The 15555-nt window shown below is 30.5% G+C and overlaps 2 protein-coding genes across 2 annotated transcripts; one reads left to right on the top strand and one right to left on the bottom strand.

The window, feature by feature from the left end:
• The first annotated feature begins 1210 nt into the window (after window positions 1-1210).
• On the top strand, window positions 1211-4373 carry LOC25491917 (non-functional NADPH-dependent codeinone reductase 2). Its single transcript, XM_013599963.3, has 5 exons — window positions 1211-1330; window positions 1887-2062; window positions 2504-2747; window positions 3127-3306; window positions 3873-4373. Exons 1-5 carry the CDS (start codon window positions 1211-1213, stop codon window positions 4098-4100), a joined length of 948 nt encoding a protein of 315 aa, XP_013455417.1. The 3' UTR covers window positions 4101-4373.
• A 2661-nt stretch (window positions 4374-7034) lies between these two features.
• LOC25491916 (uncharacterized) lies at window positions 7035-14233 on the bottom strand. Its single transcript, XM_013599961.3, has 15 exons — window positions 14021-14233; window positions 13851-13934; window positions 13591-13664; window positions 13411-13503; window positions 13111-13225; window positions 12896-12933; window positions 11985-12082; window positions 11761-11816; window positions 10374-10650; window positions 9751-9863; window positions 9130-9186; window positions 8754-8819; window positions 8370-8444; window positions 8109-8194; window positions 7035-7259 (listed from the first exon to the last, which is right to left on the bottom strand). Exons 1-14 carry the CDS (start codon window positions 14150-14152, stop codon window positions 8132-8134), a joined length of 1341 nt encoding a protein of 446 aa, XP_013455415.1. The 5' UTR covers window positions 14153-14233; the 3' UTR covers window positions 7035-7259; window positions 8109-8131.
• Between the last annotated feature and the right edge of the window lie 1322 nt (window positions 14234-15555).

Genomic DNA, 15555 nt, shown 5'->3' with positions numbered 1-15555 from the left:
AAAAAGTTCTAGGTACAACACGTATACGAAAATACGTATTTTTTTATGAAAAGAAATTCTCTTTTGACTTTATTTATTATAGAATAAAAGTATATCACATCATATGGCTTGACAATTTTTCATGTCAATAAATAGTTTATTTCTTAGCATATGTGTATTGGTTGCCCACACCACCATAGAGAAATTTGAGTTATTTTCATGCACCAACAATCTTGAAAAATTGCATTTATAAATGGTTATATTAATTCAACTTAATATAAGTAGGACTTTTGGCCATTCGTAAGGTATATAATCAATTGGTTGAAATGTATTTTGATATTATTATATACTATTGTGTTGACTTCATGAGAGAGACTAGTACCTATAGAGAAAAGCTTAATTCTCACGTTAAACACATATTTAAAATAACAAATAGATTTTTTTTTGAGGGAATAATAAATGAAGTTTATTAATATTTGGCGTGAGGAGATATTTTTTAACAGAAAATGAATTATACTAGAATCAACGAAAAAAGTCCTCGTGAGCTTAGCTTTTAAACAATGAATAAAATATGCAAGGTTCAGGGTTCAAACTCTGACCACTACCAAAAAAAAAAAAGAATCAATAAAAAAAGAATAATGAGTATTTGACCTAACAAACTAGAAGTACATATGATACTTTTTTATTGTAGTATAAGGCCAAAAGAAAACACAAAAACTTGCATATTAAATTAAAAAAAGAGGGTTCCAAAACCATTCTTAATACAAAATCAAACACCCTAATATTAAATGAGATAAAATATAAAATGAATTTGTGTAAAGAATGACATTCGATACCTTATAAATAAATTTTGTACAAATGAATTACGTTCAATATAAAAACATAATAACACTTATTGATACTATGCTTTTGGATGATGTGGGACATTTCTAATAAAATCCCTAAAGACATGGAAAATCCCATGCTTTGATTTGCATACCTCAATAATTGATTTTAATTCTTCCACGTCTGTTATCTCTTCCACAATCAAATACAATATATAAACAAGACATTATTCATTAAAAAAATGTTAAAACTAATTGGTATATATACATTGACTTTATAAGATCTATAAATAGGTTAGTAGAGACATATTAGCAATGCATCAAAAGCTAGAAAGTAAACTCTTACACTACAAGAAAAAGAGAGGCTAGAAAGAAACACACTTGTTGAACATAAAAGTAAACTAAAAATGAGGTGCAATCATGTGCGTTTGAATTGTGGCATTACAATGCCTCTCATTGGATTTGGCACCTATTCCTACCCAAATGATAAGAAGACAACAGAAATTGCAGTCCACAATGCCCTTGAGGTACTAACCTTAATCACATACACATTTGTTGTATGAAGATCATATTGTTGTTATATATTGTTATATGAAGATCAAATAAACAGTAAACCATTAAATTGATCTCTGTCTTTGTAAGTCAGGAACTAATTTAAAATATTTTTTTGAAGAAGCTAAATTAGCTCATCCAAATTGTTACCAGAAAGAATCGAACACGAGACCTCGAAGAGGAACACACTCACATGTCCCAAGTCAATACCACCATGCCAACCCAAGTGGGTTAACTAAAGTCAGAGACTAATTTAAAAGTGACTTACATCAATTTAATGGTTTACTCATCAAATAACTTGTATATTGAAATATATTTTAAATCTGATATGAAATTAAAGTCCTCTCTTGTATTTTAAATTAATATAAGTAAAATAGGTATATGTGTTTAGTCTAAATTTGAACAAAAACATGTTCTTAATTAATTTATATTTAAGACTGCATGCTTTTCCTATCTATGATGAAAAATTTCTTGCTATTGTTCTTATTTTTCCTTATTATTGAGCACAAATATATGCATGTGTGTATGCAGGTGGGTTATAGACATTTTGATACAGCAAAAATTTATGGTTCTGAGCCAGCATTAGGCAATGCCATAAATAAGGCAATCTACAGGGGAGAAGTAGAAAGGGAAGATATTTTCTTGACATCCAAATTGTGGGGAAGTGATCACCATGATCCTGTTGCTGCATTGAAACAAACTCTAAAGTAAGTTAGAAAATAAACAAAATGCATATATCTTAATCCCTTTCATTTCTTGTAAAAAAAAATAAAAAATCTAAAATGGTATCAAAACTTCAGTTAAGATTTATTGGGCCACCTGTTATCAGGTTTCGGCTATCAGGTCAGCCACCATTTATGTCCACGAATCAAGCCCAATAATGCTGATCGTGAAGGGGTGTTAAAGAGTCTCGCATCAGATGGCATGAACATGTTTATAAGTGGAGGACAATCCTCACCTCACAAGTCAGTTTTGAGGGGTTGAGTTAGGTCCGACCACGAATTTTAAAAATAATTGAAAGTATATAACATGTGGTGACACAATAAGTAATGCCTATGATGTGACAGAATCTTTTTAATTACTTAAAAAAATCAGCTTTATTGTTGATTTAATATTGATTTTTTGTTTTTACTTGAATGCAAAAACAGGAATCTGGACATGGACTATTTGGATATGTACCTAGTGCATTGGCCTGTAAAGTTAAAACCATGGGTTAACTACCCTGTTCCTAATGAAGATGACTTTGAAAATCTTGATCTTGAGACAACATGGGTAGGGATGGAAAAATGTCTTGAAATGGGGTTGTGTAGGTCTATTGGAGTTAGTAATTTCTCTAGCAACAAGATTGAGTGGCTCTTAGATTTTGCTAATACACCTCCAGTTGTTAATCAGGTAATTAACACTAATTGGAATTCATCTTGAGTAGCACTTGTATCACATCACTATTACAAGAAAAAACCATTTTTGGGTACATTTAACAATTAATCTATTTGATGTATAATATAACTCACACATATTAATTATTGAATGAACTTAAAAAGTGATTTTTTATTTATAATAATAACTGAATGAAGTAACCCAATTGGGTTGATCTGATAGTGTTTGCTTAAGACTTTACGATGTGTTCATTTTAAGTTCGATTCTCCCTAATATCAATATCAATAGACTAATTTAACTTCTTAATAAAATGAGTAAATGAGGTAGTTTTATCATTGACAATACAAATAGAATAGAATAATTCAACAATTTTAATATCTTAATATATACTTAGGTGGAAATGCATCCTATGTGGAGGCAGAGAAAGCTAAGAAAGACATGTGGAGAGCACAAGATCCATGTAAGTGCCTACTCACCACTTGGTGGACCAGGAAATGCATGGGGATCTGCTGCTGTTGTTAATCATCCAATTATACAATCAATTGCCTTCAAACACCAAGCAACTCCAGCACAGGTAATTAAATTTCAAGTTCAAGACTTTTGTTTAGGAAAGGTTTTTGTAATCTAGAGTTCGACCAAACAAGTAAATAAAATATATTTAAATATTGTTTTAATCAAAATTCGAACTTGTCTATTTTTGACGGTGCATTACTTCCTACGTCTTAAATTGTATAATGTTTTGGGTATTTCACACATATTAAGAAATGTAATTAATATTGTGTGGAAAAGAGATATTATGAGTTGTTTTATAAAATTGTCCTTAATAAATGATATGAGAAAGATAAATGAAAGAATTGAAAGAAGAAAGAGTAATAAATAGTTAAGGATATAATAGGAAAAATAACATTAATGTTTCAATGGTATTATAAAGAGACATACAATTTGGAACAATTTTTTTATCTAAAGTGACATACAATTTGGGACGATAATAAATAAAAAGATTACTTTAATGTTCAAATAAATTTGACACATTATTTAAATGTACAATGATATCCAAATTAGTTGCATTTGTATCATTAGTAAAATGAGGGTTATGTATAAATAATTTAATAAGCTAATTTTTGACTATGATCTTTGAAGATTGCATTGAAATGGGGACTATCAAAGGGCTCAAGTGTGATTGTGAAAAGTTTCAATGAAGAAAGAATGGAGGAAAATATGGGATCATTTGATCTAAACTTGGATGATGAAGATATCTTTGAGATTGAAAAATTGGAAGAAATGAAGATTATGAGAGGGGAATTTCATGTTAATCAAACCACAAGTCCCTACAAAACAATTGAAGAACTTTGGGATGATGAAATTTGACGCCATAATCACTGTTATAATTCATAATTCATTTACTTCAAAAAAGGAAAAGTAAGATTATTAAAGAAAATTTTCTCAGCTCAAAACATTATGGTCTTTTCAATGACCATGATTCTTCTAATACTCAACTCTGAGAATCCGATAGCTGATTGTTTACAGTGATAAAAAGTCCCACTAAACCAACCTTTGTATTTTAATCATCAATATATATGGCTCCAAGATTGGTTATTTTTACAAATCATTCAATCTATCATCTTTTGGTTTGTTTTCCAACTCTACTAATTTCTCACACGTCTTACGAATTTCAGATTATATAATACAAAACACTTTAAAAATGAGTAAGGATCCTCTCTATTTGACAAAATAAATGGAGTATGCAATTTAGAGAGAGAGATAGACACGTAAAATAGATAGTGGATCCCACCACTAAGTGAGTCCCTTTATCATTAATTAATTTAGGCTTAAATATGGAAATGGTCCCTGCAAATATTTAGCGTTTTGGTTTTAGTCTATAAAAATAAAATAAAATTGGTTTTAGTCCCTGCAAATATAGAATATTTGGTTTTGATCCATGGTATTTTGTTTTAATCCTTGTAAAACCATTTCATATTGAAATTGGTCCCTATAATGTACATTGTAGTCCTCATTTTGAGGGACTAAAATCAAATATTCTACATATTACAAGAACCAAATCCAATATGAATCAATTTTACAAGGAATAAAACAAAATACCAAAGACCAAAACCAATTTTTTTTTATTTGCAGGGACTAAAACCAAAAAAATATTTTTAGAGGGACTAAAACCAAAAAGTCAGATATTTGCAGGGACTATTTTCATATTTAAGCCATTAATTTATACTTATTTTCAAAAAAATTATGTCTTTATCTTTTCAAATGGAAGAAATGAAAAGAATGATAAATTAAGAGGATCTTAACTCGTTAAAAACATACTACATTTCTTCGGATTTCGTAATCCAAAGTAGGTTTGGAGGATATGAAAAAAGAAATTCACATCTTCATTTTTGTTAGATGAAACCTACAAGTCATAGTAATGAGTACTTTGAAAAGATAAAGAAAAAAGTCCATCCAAATTGATCATTTTACCCCTATTAAATTTTATAATTTGTAGCGTATTTGATGGTTTTGATATTATCAAATCCAACTTAAATGTTTTGTAGGGACACTAAAACGAAAAGTTAAAATATTTATAAAGATAAAAAAAATTATCTAACCCTTATTAAAATGACATAATTTAAAATTGACAACAAATTTAATAATTTATCACATTTTATTGATTGAACATAATTTTATAATGCATTTACATTAGCATAACACCAAGTAGTATAAATTATTGGCAACTAAAACTAAACCTCTAGCACAGGAAGATGGAGGTGGAAGAAGTGAGAAGGCATGGCATCAAGATGATGGAATTGAAAAAGGTGAGAATTCAATTGAAAAATTCCAATTTCAGACTAATCTGACATACAAGTTGATATTGGGCTTTCAACTTGAAGGTCTATGTTTGAACTTGTGTATCAAAGGTCAATGGTGAAACCATGACATCATATCCTCGCCTCCTAAAACAAAAGAAAGAAAGAAAGAAAGGAGATAATTTCAGGTTGAATAAGAAAATGGGAAGAATGAGTAGACATTTATAGGCAAAAAATGCAAACATAAACTGTAAAAACAGTTAATGAAAGTTTGAACATGTGGTCAACCATGGAATAAAGTAAAAAACACATGAAAAATTCATGGAACCATCCAATCTTGGTGACTAAGCGACCATCCACATTCTGGACTGTTTCAGATTGTATAATCCAAAAACTGTCCAGTATTGGTTCAGATCATATAATTTGAAACAATTCAAAATGTGTAAAAACTTGTGGTTTAGATAGTTTGATACGTTTTAAATTATATAATTCGAACGAGTCAAATATAGGATTTTTTTCATAGTCCACATTGCAACGACAGTTTTTGTAGTCCAAGACGCACAAAGTTTTCTATAAATTGGCACGTTTGGTTCATTTATAAGTCATAATACAAAACCGTGAACACTTATCTAGTAGAGATAAACAACAAGTTAGTAGTAGTTTACTACAATAGGGGAAAACTTAATCTGTTTTCGGTCCATATTGATGTCACACTATATGGACCGAAGGATTCTCAACAACAGGCATAAGGGTGGACAATGTTGAGTTTCGTCGTCCATCGATTAACTCTGATGGAAACATCTTATTCATCCAAATGAAGCTCTAAAACAGCGACGATGTGAGAACTAATTTCTCTATATTTGATTAGCACAGTTTGAAAGGGACCGGTCGAGTTAGATTTTTCCTTGGCTGCCAAGTTTAAAACCTATTCGAAGGATAAATATGGTTTTTGATTTGAAATCCAATCCAAAGAAATTGTTAACGGATGGATATGGATAGATTTTTTAAAATCCGATCCACAAACAACCTTGTTTTTAATCCAACACCTATCATTTGTGTTTTTTTTTTAGTATCCATATTATTATTATTATTATTATTACAAAATATTCACCTCTATAAAACACCGAAGGACTTGGATCCTCTCTAGTGACATTACCCTCGAGTAGAATTAAGGGCCAAGATTTAAACCGGAGAAAATCTAGTGAAAATGTCACATGAGGCAATCCGTTAAAGAAATTATTGGAGACAGAGCGACTAATATCCCATGATAATTCTCTAAACCTTTTGTACCATCCATCCTTCAGTGCCTATCCACATCGGTTATAAAGCTACCAAGCTATCATAAACAAGAAGAAGAAAAAATTAAACAAAGTTGACGTATCTAGTTAAAAAAAATTAAACCATATACACCGACAATGTTTGACTTTTGGTTATATTCGAGCCGAGCGAGTAGTTGATAACGTGTACTAAAAAAGAAAGAGAGAATAACTACAAAATCACGATGGAAAAGACATAATTAATTAATTAATTAATTCAGTTAAAATGATAATGATGGATTTTTTTCTTTTGGTATCATAAAATGATGGATTTAATAATTACAAGTTTTACAAGGGAAATACTGATTTTTTTTTTTCCAAGTCATGAATGAGAGAGCAACTAGTTTCCTTTCCCTTTGGATTTGAAAGTAATTTATTTTCCAGCATCATCCACTTCCAACGTCAAGTTGAATCTAGAAAACATCAAAGAATTATTAGCAAGGATGATGATGATGATGAGGATAATAATTCTCCATTACAGTTTAATTTAGAAAGGAGGAAAATTAAAAAAAAATGGACAATTTATTAAATGTATGCAGTATTTTTTTTTTTTTGAGAGAATTAAATGTATGCAGTATTGATGGATGGAATTAGAAATTAATTTTTTATTTTTTGCGTGGGAGTGGCAAAAATTGAAAGAATTATGCTAGAAACACTATTTTTAATATTCTTTTATAGGTTGAATTTCTTGAGAATCACAATTTATAATGAATCAATATGAATTGATTTGCAAAGACTCGTTTAAATCTAATAAAAGAGAATGTTAAGAAGCATATTTCCTAGCAATCCACAAATTCAAATGACAGGAACTAGTATCAAAATAAAATTGGAGCTATTAAGAATTTTGAGATAAAAAAAAAAAATTAAAAAATTAGTATTAATCACAGCAATACTACATTATTTTCATTTTGTTTCTTGTTTAAAATTGTACATAAAAAAATATATATATATTTTAACTGGTTGTTGTAAAAATCTATGAAAACGAAAAACAAAATAAAATTAAGGTACTAGTGTTATAGAAGTAGAAAAAAAAACAAGTAAAATCGAGTTTTAAGCACCACCTCCATAGCATAATAGAAATTTCACAAAAATAATCCACTCTCAGTGATGAAAAGAGTCCCATGACTGAAATAATGATAATACTTGAATACCAAAACCAATGTTAGCCATTTACCATTTTGGTCAATTACATGTAAAGTACAGCAAATACTTTAGAGAAGACTAAAAACAGAAGTAAAACTTGATGGCTGCTAATTTCATACCTATTTTGGAATCATCATAAAATCTATTTTGGAGCTACAGGTGTAACATTTTCATGTGACCCTAATGAAGTACCTTGCTCGATGCACTGAAAGAAATTAAAACGAAAAAATCATTCAGAAGAATTGGAATGATGTCAATAATATGCTTTCAGAAGCATATCAAAAAGTATCGACCTGTAACAGGTGCAATGCAACTATTTTTTAAAGGAATGACAGATTTTGGAAAGTAAAGAAATAATGCTACATATTTTCAATTAATACCTGAAGAAGATAACCATGAAGCCAATCCAATGTCTGAGGAAATGTTGTTGCTGAAACATTTACCACGGTCAACCCCTGTAGCATCATATGGTAAAAGTTGAAGTATATGATATGAAATGCAGATGAATAAAATTAAAATCACAAATTTATAAGGGCTTAATGCAATACTATAATCAGAAATAAGAATTCATACCAAATGTTTCTCATTTGTTAATAAATAAATAAATAAAAGTAATCCAGCAAATAGATAAAAATGTCTACATAAAAGGTAGATATGGAACAATTTGAATTGTGAAAACATGCGGGAGTTGTCTTGGTAGTTATCAAAAAAATTATATCCAAAAATTCTAGCAATCAATGTAACGTTAAATTTTTGTGACACACCTGTGATGTGAACGAGCACAGATAATCCTGTATGGTTTTCAAGTTGGCTATGAGCTTATCAAGATCCTGCAAATTGAACGACAACATTCAGAAAACAGATGAACTGAACGAAATTCCAACATTTATTAGTTTATTCATGCGGCCTTTTTACAGTTCTTGATCTGGTCCAGTGTCGGAATATAAATGTTTTTTGTTTGATGTGTTAGAATATAAGAAAATATCTAATAATAGTTGCGTGCAGAGGAGACCTTATTCAGATTTAGGAGGCCTCAGTAACAAATCACCAATTGAATTCTTTTCTGTGCCTCTCAACATACTAAAATGAAATACTCATCAGTATTCAAATGCAGTAGTAAAAGTTTAGAATTTATCGCACCTTATCAGGGCACTTCTCGATAAATGTACGAGAGGAGATCCACTCTTCAAGTAATGCCTGCAAATAAGATAAGAGAAGTAGCACTAGATTATTTGACTTTTAAACGCTACAAGTAAACAGTGCTATCGATTGTGGATGGCGGACCATGGCTGAAAGCCCAAAAAACTGCCATTTTAAGCCCACAAATTGACTCAAAATATCCGCCACCACAATCCGTGATGGCCAATATTTGACAACACAGAACCTGATAACAAGACCTGTGTACTTGCTTAAGTCATTTCAAAAAAATTCAACCATATCCTACTCCTGCTGACATACGACAGAGTGAGGCAACAATCAAGACAACACGAGGACTAGTTATTATTATTTCTTTTTACAATCAATTTACTTTTTCCAACTTGTTAATCTATGCATGCACTATATTTTTTTCATTGACTGCAGTAGAGTTCCCCATGTAATATTGTAATTTGTAACATCTTGGAGATACATACAGGCACATGATCTAATTGTACCCTTGGACAATCAAATAAATTCACAAAGTTAGGCATTCTGTAAATAAAAACAAAAACCATTTATGCGTGTAATCGTTACTTCCATGGAAATAAAGGACAATGAGACAACCTTATGATCAAATTCAGCCATCTTCAAAACAATAGGCACGATTATTGGTTTGGGGCCTGACTTCTCCTTACCAACAATTATTTTGTCCAACGCCGGTTCCGCAAAAGAAACATCTGCATCAAAACATTAAATTGAAACCAGTGCTATCAATAGTAGAACACTAAAAATCCGCAATGTGAAATAGCAAATAGAGTTGCGAAAAAATAGCGGAAGCCACATTAGCACTTGAGTTAATTATATATGTAAAGAGGCACACTGCATAAATCAAGTGAACGGATGCAGAACATAGCTTATATATTGAAAAGTTTACATATTACAATGAATATTGGAGTAATACTCACAAATTTTTCAGTTTTTCTATTATAAAAATAACTCATGTTCGGCACACATGCAAGTTCTGAAGTTTTATTATTTTTAAAAACCCTGAATTTCTTTTTACTGCTATTGTCACTACATCAGCGTCCAGAAACTGGAATAGCGAAAAGAGGATTCAACAAATTCCATTATGGTATACTGGTACCACCGCTACTCGACAACACTGATTGAAACAAGTGTCATATCATGGTTTATTTCTTAGTATGGAACTGAACAGCATTAGAATATGAAAAATAATAGATACTAACCTTTATGTTCAGTGATGTTTCCATTTAGGCTCAAGGATGGCATGGAACTTGATACTGCATCCACCGTTTCATCATTTACTCCCTCATTGGAGCTCAAAATCTTGGATTCACTATTCGTCTCATCACCACTATCCACATTAATATTTTGTGTGTTTATTGCAGTATTATCATCCAATTGCGCAGACACCGGATCTATTTCTTTATTTCGGGCATATGCACTGGAAGGCGTTTTGTTGTCATCATCCACTAAATAAATGCTAGGATCCAAATGTATTCCCTGTCGTTATGAAGATAAAAGAAAGAAAGTGAGCTCCTAATACGAGAAACACTTCGACTGCTCAATAATATATCAGAGAGCAAGTGACATATGAAACCAACATTTTTCCTTTCTATGGTTGATTTTCTCTCATAGTATCCTTAATTAAGGCATAACTTTGTATTTTCTAAAAAAAACAATGACCACTGCCATTTAAGGCATACCTCTGAAAATAAACATTATGTTGTAGACTCGTTCCATCAAGTCTATCCAATCCGAGTGTACACGAATTTACAAAGAAATGTTTTGCAAGTGAGTTAATTCAATTTTGATAACTAGAGGTGTAAACTCACTCAATTCTGATTTAACTTGAAAGTTTGACAACTACGTATCTAAAGACACAACAATAAAGCACTTTCATCCTTCTCAATATATGCTACGGAAATCCCCACCACATACCAAGTATCTTTGTTTTAATCTGTATTATGATGATTGGTATAATGCTGTAATTTAAATGTTGCAGAAAATTTGAATTTTTCAGATTTTGAGCTGAGCAGGTATAAACTAAGCCACTAAATCCTACTTCTGAATGGAGTAAAAGAAAGAAAACAGAAAGCAGATAACAGAACGGGGAGAGAAAAGATGAAGATTTAATAACATAGATACCACAAATTTCTAAACTAACCGCATACCAAATATAATTTGACTTGTATACAATGATCCTTCGCAATGGTCTTTTTGGAATCCTTGGTGAGCATTTGTTTTATCCTTATGCTTTGGGTCAATTTTTATAGTTTTATTTAAAAGTAATGGTTTTTAAAATGCTTAAATGGGGCCCCCCGCAAGTGGACAGTGGGATTTGACCCCTCAGATTAGTCAGTTCTTGGGCCAAATACCGAGTTTTAAAAAAAATTGGTATTAAAAATTCAATAAATGAATAAAGTGGTAAAAGAAAAAAATACATTGAGCGTTACAAAATAGTAAGCAAATGTTTTTCTATCAATAAGTTTATGGAGAATTTGCGGGTGTGGTCATCAACCTACTCATAGTTGGCATTATAAGAAATAAACAAATCGAAATACAGATTTACAAGACTAAAAACTGAAAGGAAATACACGTCCATACACATACCTCGATTATAATTGGTTTTCCATCTTTCATTGCCTTTTTCAAATCACCACCCAACCCTACAATCCAAATGTAAAATTAACAGATGACAACAAGCAACTATAAAGAAAATAAAATAATCATAGCACTCTAGCAAAAAAAATTGATTGTTTAATGATGCTGTGATGATTAGCCAAATACAATTTATAAAATGATAAAGATCTCAAGCTAGAAAGAATTGTGAAAACCTTTACGAACAACCCTGCATTCTCTGCAAAATTCAGTTATTAACTCCTCTGATGAATCGAAGTCTCGGGCCCATACTGGAGTTGAAGCCAATGGTGCACTATAAAAGACACAAGAAGATAATCAGTCATTTGTCAAAAAAAAAAAAGATATTTGGTAAGATTTCATGTGTAAATGTATGAGTACTAAGTACTATAGTGATCAAAGAGCTGAAAATCATCAAGTCTAAGGTTAAAATGCTAACAGAAAGTTTAGATTTGTGAAAGGTCTTCCCTTGTATGGTTATGCAGTATGTTCATACATACTAAACATACTAACAACTGCAATATGCGAAGTCAAAGTAAAAAGTCTAAAAACTAAAACATGCCTAATATTTAGTTATATAAATAACCGGTGTTGTCAATCACAGATCGCGGAAAACAGCGGTTTGTTCAAATTTTCCTATGCTATAGTGCTTTAGCGCTGCTATAACCATTATTTGACAACACTTCCTACTAAATACCGTATCGCGGAATAATAGCAATTTGTTGAAATTCTGCAATGGTATAGTGCTATAGCGCCTCTATAGTTTCTATTTGACAATGTCGAAATTAACACATAAATAACAATATATATCAAAAGAACTACCCATTTTGAATATATACTGGAAGGTACAGAACCATTACAACATCACCAACATTGGCCATACTATATGAATCCAATATTAATATTGAATTGGCAGACATGGTATTTCCAATGCAATGACATATAACATATATAGACAAACAGACATAGATATAATTTCAGGCCAAAAGTATCATAAGCATGGTCTATTATGATTTTCTTAAATAAATACTTATTTTGTCTAACAGAAACTTTCAATCAACGCGAAAATATTAGTCAACTTGAGAAAGAAATAAAGTTCAGGACATACTCTGTTGATGTGCGTAACAATTCGTAAACCATATCTGTCTGTCAAAATCAAAAACAAAAATGTTACAATCATTTGCATGTACAGAACATCAAAATAAAGTATAAAAAAACAATTCAGTCTGGTTAGATACATTGAATTTTTTGTTACCGAATTTAACTAGTATTTACTTTATATGAAAGGAAGATGCAGATATAATAGAAACATTCAATGCCTACCTGTAACACATTTGGCAAATTTAGCCTTTGAGCAAGCTGGGTTGCAATAGTAGACTTTCCAACACAAGCAGTACCACAGACGAGGATTACTAATGGAACTCTTTGATGGTGAAACCTATGCAGGAAAATGGAAATGAAACCTAATCATACACGCGCAGAAAATGTACATACGAAACATTCGTATTCGTATATGTATGTACAGAAAGACTTGGTTTTAATATGTTTAGATGTTTTTAAAGACGATATGTCTATTCATAGCGTCGTATAAATTGCATAAACAGATTAGAAATGTATGCAAACCTTGTCATCATCTTATAGCGATTAATGTACTCTTCTCCATATCCTCGCCGCTCCATAAGCTTAAATAGGTTGACTTCCAAATCGGACTGCGAGCTGCAACATAAAACCACAATGAAAGATAATATTAAACTAATTCTACTAAAAACCAACATGGCGAAAAAATTTATAGGAATAGCATACACATCTAGAAGGCTGTTGTCTATGAGCAGCTTCTTCAATTCGAGAGCAATTTTGATAGCTACATGATTTGGAATCTGAAAAAACAACAAGCTATAATTTGTTATGCACTCTGTTGCACCAACACTTCTGATTGAATGCATGTTCCAGTGTCCGACACTGACACTTGTGATTACATTTGAATTATGTTATTTTCTCAAAATTTTATGCGTCAGTGTCCATGTCGTGTCCGGTGTCCGTGTTTCATAGAAGAGGAGCATTACCTTGGTTACAGTTAGCGTTCTACATAGCAAAAATCTAGAAAGAACATAGTAATGATCGGCATTATCACCCAACCACACTTTCACCTACAAAATCAATAAAACAAAGAAAATAGGTGAAATTGAACGAAACAGAGATTTGAAAAATGGATATAATAAAGAAAATTGATTACCTTGACGAAATCGTATTTGGAAGAAGCGTTACGAGAAGAGAATCTGACGGAGGGGAATTGTTGTTTTTCATCACTTTCTTCGCCACTCACTGGGCTTGATACGCTTATTGATTTACCTTTCTCCTTCTTCATTCTATCAATTTGTTTTTCAGATCAATCCCTTTATCTCTTCTATTTTGTTTTGATTGATTTCTGTGTTTTTATTTTGTTCTTGTTACATGTTTTTCTTCTGTCTCAGTAAACACACGTGTTAAAAACATAGAATAGTACCAAATAAATTGCTCAATTAATAAGGTTAAATGTGTTTTTATGTCCATAAATGTATCACCATTTCATATTTTCAATTATTACTTTTGATCACTATTTTTTATGTAAATTTTATATTTTTTTTAATAAAATTATATATAAATGTACACTAAAAAAATTAGAATTTTTAACAAAATATAAATTAAATATGAATTTTTGTTTTGGTTATTTTACAACGTAAATATTCTGGATTGATTAATGGGTTAAATATGTTTTTGGTCCCTATAAATATGTTAACTTTTAGTCCTCTAAAAAAAATTTATTTTTTCATCTTCACTTTTGATCTCTTCTTTAAAGTAAACTCATATGTAAAATTCATATTTTTTAATAAAATTTTGCCAAATAATTTATAATTTTTTTTTTTGTTTTGAAGAAGTTAAATTAGCCCACCTAAATTGACAATGGGAGAATCAAACCTGAAACCTCGAGGAGCAAATCCCAAACCCATACCATTAGGCCAAATAATTTATAATATTTATAAGAATCTGACCCAAAAATAATTGAATTTTTTAACAAAACATGAATTAAATATGAATTTTTATATTTTATTTGCAGTTAAAAATTCATACATAATTTACGTTGATCATAAAATCTTTCATCAGATTAGCTTATTTGTGAAAAAATGATTGAGTAAATTACACTCCCCTCCCCTTTGAATTACACTCCCCTCCTCTCTTATGTTTAAATATACACTTCCTTCCCCTCTTATTCAAAACATATTAGAAAATATTTCAATCCCCTCGCTTGAGAGAAGCTTGAATTACATTCCCCTCCCCTCTTATGTTAAAATCTACTCTTTACTCCCTCTATAAAAAAATTTATTTCTAATAATCTAGCAAAAAAATAGTCTAACACAATTTGAAGAAAAATAGTATTACATGTTCATTTTAATATAATCAAAATTTGAATACATAATTTTTGCTATTTTTTACTCACAATTTCTTTAACATGTAGTTTTAAACCCTATTATAAAAGATGAAACAACCCAAAATAAAATTAAAATATGTGAAAAATAACTAAAGTCAATTAAGTAATGCTTATTTAAATGTGAATTTTATACTCCAAAATAAAATCTTTTATGTTTTCTTTTGACAAATAAAAAATTATTTATGTTCCTTCGAGAAAAAAAATTATTTATGTTAAAATAGATTAAAGTGTAGTGTATATTTAATTATTAAGGGATGGGGTTGAAATTCAAGCATCTCACAAGGGAGGGGAGTATCAACTTT

Source organism: Medicago truncatula, chromosome 4, assembly GCF_003473485.1.
Source record: "Medicago truncatula cultivar Jemalong A17 chromosome 4, MtrunA17r5.0-ANR, whole genome shotgun sequence".
In the NCBI taxonomy this organism is placed as follows: Eukaryota; Viridiplantae; Streptophyta; class Magnoliopsida; order Fabales; family Fabaceae; genus Medicago; species Medicago truncatula.
This window is presented reverse-complemented; position numbering and strand designations above follow the sequence as displayed.